Source organism: Berghia stephanieae, chromosome 14, assembly GCF_034508935.2.
Source record: "Berghia stephanieae isolate SIO BIC M18660-M18661 chromosome 14, UCSD_Bste_1.3, whole genome shotgun sequence".
NCBI classification, from domain to species: Eukaryota; Metazoa; Mollusca; class Gastropoda; order Nudibranchia; family Aeolidiidae; genus Berghia; species Berghia stephanieae.
Window position 1 is genome coordinate 1,395,628 of NC_088373.1, and position 7,500 is coordinate 1,403,127.

At 38.6% G+C, this 7,500-nt stretch overlaps 1 protein-coding gene across 1 annotated transcript in view; it reads right to left on the reverse strand.

The window, feature by feature from the left end:
• The window catches only part of LOC144959676 (uncharacterized), a 10,901-nt gene that overhangs the window by 200 nt on the left and 3,201 nt on the right, over positions 1-7,500 (reverse strand). Inside the window, exons 3-6 of the mRNA XM_078892352.1 lie at positions 5,969-7,500; positions 4,728-4,803; positions 3,857-3,943; positions 1-2,618 (exon numbers count right to left, since the gene is read on the reverse strand). The exon at positions 1-2,618 is cut by the window's left edge and continues 200 nt beyond it; the exon at positions 5,969-7,500 is cut by the window's right edge and continues 265 nt beyond it. Of these exons, the coding sequence (XP_078748478.1) occupies positions 2,555-2,618; positions 3,857-3,943; positions 4,728-4,803; positions 5,969-7,500 (1,759 nt within the window). The 3' untranslated portion in view covers positions 1-2,554. The remainder of the gene's footprint in view (positions 2,619-3,856; positions 3,944-4,727; positions 4,804-5,968) is intronic.

Here is a 7,500-nt window from a genome sequence, read left to right on the forward strand (position 1 = left end):
AATGGCCTTTCCAACGTGAGGCTTATGTTGACATATTTCAAATAAGACTTTTATATTGGACAAAGCTTAATGATTGACATAGTAATTCGACTGTATTAGTAACTTGACTGGTCACTCGTCTGTACTGATAATTTGACGGTGACTTGACTGTACTGATAACTTGATGTCATCGGTAACTCGACTGGACGTGTACTTTGACTGTCGTAGTAGCTTGACTCCACTGACAATTTGACTTACTTGGTAACTTGACTGTCTGATAACTTGACTTCATTGGTAACTTGGCTGGACGTATACCTTGACTGTCTGATAACTTGACTTCATTGGTAACTCGACTGGACATGTACCTTGACTGTACTGATAACTTGACCATATTGGTAACTCGATTGTACTGATAACTTGATGCCTTGACTGTCGTGGTAACTCGTCTGTACTGATAGTTTGACTTCATTGGTAACTCGACTGTACTGGTAACTTGACTGTACTGATAACTTGACGCCTTGACTGTCGCGGTAACTCGTCTGTACTGACAACTTGACTTCATTGGTAACTTGACTGGACGTGTATCTTGATTGTACTCATAACGTGACTTTTTTTGGTAACTTGACTGGACGTGTATCTTGACTGTACTGGTAACTTGACAAAATTGGAAACGCGACGGTACTGGTAACTGGACTTAATTTATAATTAAATGAGTTCTCTCTGCGTCACCGTCTGCTTCGACATATGTGTTCTTGGAAACCCACATATTCTGTGACTTTAGTTCACATTGGACTTTTCCCATTTAAAACATAAGCACTCTCAAACATTTATATGAAAGGAAATATCTGGACTTAACATGAGAATTTTGTGGAGGATTCATGGTTGATATTTCAGAGATAGAGCGTAGCCATCTTTAACTTGTAGCCTGACACCAAGACCCACTTGGACTTATATTTTGGCGTTATTTTTTTAGGTGTGTGCACCATCTAGTGAGTTATCGTTAGTGGTGCTCAAGAAAACAAATAATTCCATTGGTTGAACTATTGAATACAACTCATGTTTTATTTTCTTTTGTTGCGTCTTTTGGCGAAATATTTTGGTCAGTGTCAATCAATGAGTTTAGGAAGGCTATCATATGGATGAAGACTCAAATATTACTTTTCAATATTATCGGAAACGGAATAAAGCTATGCGGTCTTGTGGTAAGACACTCGCTTTCGGATCAAAAGGTCCTGGGTTTGGTTCCCGAGCAGCGCATAGTTGAGTCCTTGAAAAAAAGGACTCTTTACTCACATTCTCCCATCGTACTCAGATGTAAAATGAGTGACGGGCCGTCAACAGCGCTGTAATATCGCCGAACAGGCGTCATGTCCCGTCCTACGTGTCAAGAGTTGCTGTTGGCTGATGGCCCGCCCTTGTAAAATTCTTTCAGCAAATTTAATGGATATTGCGCTGTATAAAAGCTCTAGTTATTTTTTGTTGTTTTTGTTTTTAAACTAGCTACAATATCTCTCATGTTAGCAAATGAGAATAAGGCCGAGACGACGAAGGGTTAATGAAAGAAGGGTCAAGGACATCCCAAATAGGGTTACGTTTTAAATTGCAATTGTTCATTTTCTTATAATTTACTCAAATAATAAAATTAGAGTAAGACCTTTTATAAATGCTTTAGGGGATGATTTCATTCAACTTGGTTATAAATAAACAACAGAATTCAGGCAGAGATGAAGGTAGCAGGGATTTTAGAATAAGAACAATCCTATCCTGCTCCCTCATAATTGTATTCAATAGTCTGATGTCACGTCGCCCAGCAACGAGCAGCTTGGTTCTAAACAAAGAAAATCGGTAATTTTTATTCTCCATGCTGGCTAGAACTTTTTCACGTGTCATGAGATCAGAATGTATAAAAGTCAAAACATGATCAGATTTATTTATAATGTTTTTCTCCTCTGTATACACCATTATGCTCATCGGAGAAGCATTATTTCATAAGGGCGTCCGCCATTGTTCCGATAGTTTAGAACCAGTTACTAAGTTACTATGCGTCATTACGAGGGAAGTGACGTCACGACTGTTGAAGCCTCTTATATTATTTTGATGTATACGTTTAAAACATCTGGGTTCCCTGCCATTTGAATTGAGCTGCGGTCCTGCAGTTCCGCCATGGTATGACCTAGTGATGTCACTTTGATCAATATAGATAGAAAGAAGATGATGTCACTCAAGTCTTTGTTATTGTATTTTGCCATCCGCGTTTGTGAGAGATTCTCACTAAACTGTATTATCCAGGCTATAAAAGTTCATGGTTACACATAGTTTTGTGTGTTGGTCCGTAATACTTCTGGATGGCAATGTTGTGAGCTTCTTAGCCAAGCGCATACTATCTACGAGTATATCCAAGTTGTTACTGTAAAAACCCTTGTTAATAAGGGATGTAAAAATTCATGGCTCATGCATAAATGGTGTTTCACTCCTCTCATATAGTATATAATTATATTTTCGATGTTCCCCCACAGGCGTTTCGTCATGTATGGACTTTGTCGTAAATGTTGAATGGTTGATGGTGATGAAATGTCTAAAGCGTGTCGTTATCCTCCATGCTATTGGTCAGTTTGTAGTGAGCTGCTTGAGTAACCAAACTGGAAAGGAAGAGAATGAACTACGTGTTACAAGTACCAAACAAACAAACACATTAACACTAGAATATGTCTATATTTCAAATAAAATATATATTTAAAAAATATGAATATTTCACCCAGGCCCTACTAATTGCCGTCATGAGCCGTCCTGAGCCTTCTGGAGCCATACGGAGGTCATCTAAAGCATTCTCAAGCCATCCGGAGGCCCTCAGACCTGTACGAACCTTTCCAGAAGTCTTCCACCTCCCGAAAGCTCCTCAAATTACGAACGGCTCCGGACGGCAATCAGTATTCAGTGGCTGTAATTTGAGGAGCTCTCAGAAGGCGGAAGACTTCTAGAAAGGTTCGTACAGGTCTGAGGGCCTCCGGATGGCTTGAGAATGCGTTAGATGACCTCCGTACGGCTCTCCTGGGACCCCGGACGGCTACGGAAGACTCCGGACGGCATTGGAAGATTAGAAAAATCTCGTTGTGTTATTGGGCAGGATAAAAATAACTCGTGTTAGAAATACAAAGATACGAAAGAATAGAATATTGATCGCGTTGAATAAAAAATGTATTCAACGATTGCAGAATATTTTCGCACATTTTATTGGTGTGAAATAAGGTGTAAAAGACAGCTGATTGGCGATTATAAATAATCTTTTGGTGTGCATGAATACAAATCCAACTTTTTTAGTTTTGGGTCAAATTGTCATTCAAGCAGAAGGAGAAAGATACAAATTATGGTGAATAGAAGTACTAATACCATACCATTTGGTTACAAATTATCTAATAATCCTACTTGGAGGGGTGGAATAAACGTATTCTTTCATTTCTTTGTACTTCTTTAATTCGTTATATTTTTCATCGTGCAATAACACATAAGCTCAAGCTCGTTGTGTTATTGGGCTCGATAAAAATTACTTGTTTATTAAATACAAAGAGATGAAAGAATCGGATACTATCGTAGCCATCGCTTAGTTATATCCTGACACTGAAACCCAAAAAGACTGGCAGTTTGACGTCATTATTTGGTTTTTGCACCGCCTAGTGAGTTGTCGTTAGTAGATCTCATGGAAACAAGTGGTCCCATTGGTTGCACTATTGAATACAACTCACGATTTGTTTTCTTTTGTGGCCAAAGACTGGCATTTGACGTCATTTTTGGTCAGTGTCAGGCTATAAATTAACGATGACTACGATACTGTTCTAGGATTTTTTGCCAGTGCAAAGACTAAGAGATAAACATTACATACCTCTTACTATCATCCTCTTCCTCGGCAATTATTTCCATGTCTTGTTCCTTCAGCGCTTGGATCATGGATGGATTTAATTTAACAACTCTGTGGATGGGTGGAAATATAGATAGAATGAAGTTGACGTCACTCGGATCTTTGTTATTGTTTTTTGCCATCCGCGTTTATGAGTAATCCTCACTAAACTGTATTATCCAGACTATAAACGTTTAAGGTTACACATCGTTTTGCGTGTTGGTCCTTTATATTATACTTCCGGATGGCAATGTTGTGAGCTACTTAGCCAAGCACACACTATCTATACATAACTTAAGACAACTTTTTAAAAGTGAGCTTTTATATAGCGCAATATCCACTAAATGGCCTCAAAGCGCTTTACAAAGCTGCCCTGACTAACAGTAACACGAAAAATGTGGAACGAAAGCGAGTCATACCACATGACCATCTAGCCGATAGATGGATAGATAGATAGATAGATAGACAGATAGATAGATAGATAGATAGATAGATAGATAGATAGATAGATAGATAGATAGATAGATAGATAGATTGATAGATAGATAGACAGATAGATAGATGGATAGATATAGATAAAAAGATAGATATAATATAGATATATAAATAGATAGATAGACAGATAAATAGACAGATAGATAGATATATTAATTGATTGACAGAAAGATATATAGACAGATATATGGACATATTAGATAGATAGACAGGCAGATAGATAGATGGATAGATAGATAGATAGATAGATAGATAGATAGATAGATAGATAGAGAGAGAGAGAGAGAGAGAGAGAGAGAGAGAGAGAGAGAGAGAGAGAGAGAGAGAGAGAGAAGTTAATGAAAGAAGAGGAGAAACTTACATTCTACATCCGGTTCCTGTGATAATTGTGATCTTGTTTTTCTGTACTTGTACTGGATATGCCGGACAAGTGCCTCCTAAATAGAAAAATGGTTTGGGATGGGAGTTAAAAAACCGACATTTTGAAATTGCGTTAGCGTTATGGGTTTGTTTTTGTTTGGTCTTGTTTGTATTCTTTTCTTTTGTTTGTTTTTTTTCGTTTTGTTTTGTTTTGTTTATTGGTTTTTTTTTTGTTTTTTTTTTAAATTATTTTTTAAGACTTTAATTATTTGACATCAGCGGTAACAATCTTTGACATTAGTAATTTTCATTAATCCAGACACATTCTTTGACATTAACAATGGTCATTTCTTTCAGAAACATTCATTGACAACAGTAACATTCATTAACATCAGTACCATTCTCAAGTCATTTTAGTGTATGGGGAGGGGGGGGGGCGCAACAAACGCCTTCTTTAACACAATAAACTTTGATGTTTTAAGAGAAATGCAAAAGCGTCTACTCTGGGACAACACGTTATTAAGGATGACTGACATTTGTTACCCTTCGCCTCAAAACGGTATTAAGTCGGGTTGGTTAAGATGTTGAAAATTGAATTTTTAACCAGAAATATCAGACTTGTGTTGAGTTTGTATGTTTTATTGAGGAGAATGGATACCATATTCTAGGGTGCTAATGCCAACTATTTTATATTGTTGGCCAGTTTAACATTCAATTCGGCTTTTGAACATCTGGTTCGTTCCGACATAATACCGTTTTGAGACGATGGGTCACATTTCGTACCCAACTAACTACAAGAGTGGTTTCTCACATTCTCACACTGCCGCATCCACTATAGAAAAGGGGAGACGTCAAAAAGGGTAAACGAGATGCATTTTCCAATGATATTATTACTATAGGGAATGAGATTAGCGGAAGAGTAGCGTCCTTTGATTGGACGTCACCGGTAGAGAAGTTATTTATAAACAAACCAACTACAAACCAAGCCGCTCCAAATACAAAATTTATTATTCATATTTCTGTACAAAAATGCATAACGTTGATTATGATATGCATATTTGTACAGAAATATGAATAATAAATTTTGTATTTGGAGCGCTTGGCTTGTAGTTGGTTTCTTTACAAATAACTTCTCCGCCGGTGACGTCAAATCAAGGGACGCTACTCTTCCGCTAATCTCATTCCCTATAAAATAAATGTTTGCATCACATAAGACAAATTACAAAATACTGTTCTATTTACCTGGATGAGACGAAATGGCCACAGCGTCTAAGTTGGATCTTTGACCAAAGATTTTGGATAAAACAGACTGGACGGATTGCCTGTTGGAAACCTTCTGGAATACCGAGCTGCCAATTTTGGGAATTCTGAAAGACGTTCCTTCATTGTCGTTGTCAAAGTTCTCGTTTTCGTCATCGTTCTCACCAAAATGGTTTTCCATCAAATCTTTGTGGTTCTCGAAGAAATCTTCCACAGTTTCAGAGACGGATTCTTTTGAATTTGAAATCGCGTCTTGTGCATTTTCAATAATGTCGTTAATTTTTTCCTTTGCGTCAGAAATTGTGTCTTTTGCTGCCTCCAATAATTCGTCTGTTGTTTCATCCTGGGAACTGGACGAGGCCGACAAAGACGAGTCAGCGTTGTCACTGGAAGTGTCAGCTGCGTCAGATAATGCTTCACTGATGCTTTCAATGACTTCTTCAACGATCTTCATGTCCTCACTGGAAGTCGAAGAAGATGATGAGGATGATGAAGACAATTGTTCATCTATCTGTTCAACGAGGTCAGATTCGTGAGATGTTTTGCCATTGGACATTCCCTCTGTAAAATCAGAGATTAAATCTTGTTGACTTTCTTGAGCATCTTCCATGTTCTCGTTCATCTCACCAATCATATCACTCATCTTGTCCTTGGACTCTTCTATAGCTTCATTCATCTTCTCATAACCTTCCGCCATCATTTCACCTAGTTCACTTCCGGCATCAGGACCGTCGGATTGGTCCATAGCGTCTTTGAGGTCTGCAATGGTTTCTCCAAAAATGCTTTGAGAATCTGAGTCGGATTCTTGCTTGCTTTCCTGAGTATCTTCTATAGCATCTTCAATGTTGCTGATTGCCTCGGATATAGCTGATTCGTCAGACTGCTCATTCATGTTTTCTAACATTTCTTTAACTTCCTCTCCTGTCTTTTCAACGGTTTCGGATGCTGAACCTCCACCCAGGCTTGATGCGATGTCCTCGACAATGTCCAAAGCGTCACCGTGACTCTCAGCACTAGATGACCCCTGTGAGAGTTCGGTTATATCTTCAGCATTATCATTGCCTTCTGTCATGGCCTCTTTCAGATTCTCACTCGCATTTTCAACAATTTCTTCAATGGTTTCTACGGCCTCTTCTACTCCTTCTGCTATTTCCTCGTCGTCACCTTTCGCTCCTGCGATATTTTCTATACTTTCTTCCACCACTTCTTCAATTGGAGACTCTGCTGTACTTACAACATCAACTTGAGAGTCGTCTCCCCCTGGTACAATCTCCTCCACTATTTCTTTCACCTTTTCTACAGCATCTGCCATTTTGTCTTTCGCATTCTCAATTTTCTCTTGAACGTTTTCAACCATTTCCTTAGCAGGTTCTGTAGGATTGAGCACACCCTCTGCCACGTCATTGACCTGTTCTATCGCGGTGTCTACAGCATCGGAAAGAGCATCTTTGAGGTCGGGCGTGTCTTTATCATCCCCAGTAGGGAGCAGGGGGATCAAAGCAGCTGCATTTAAA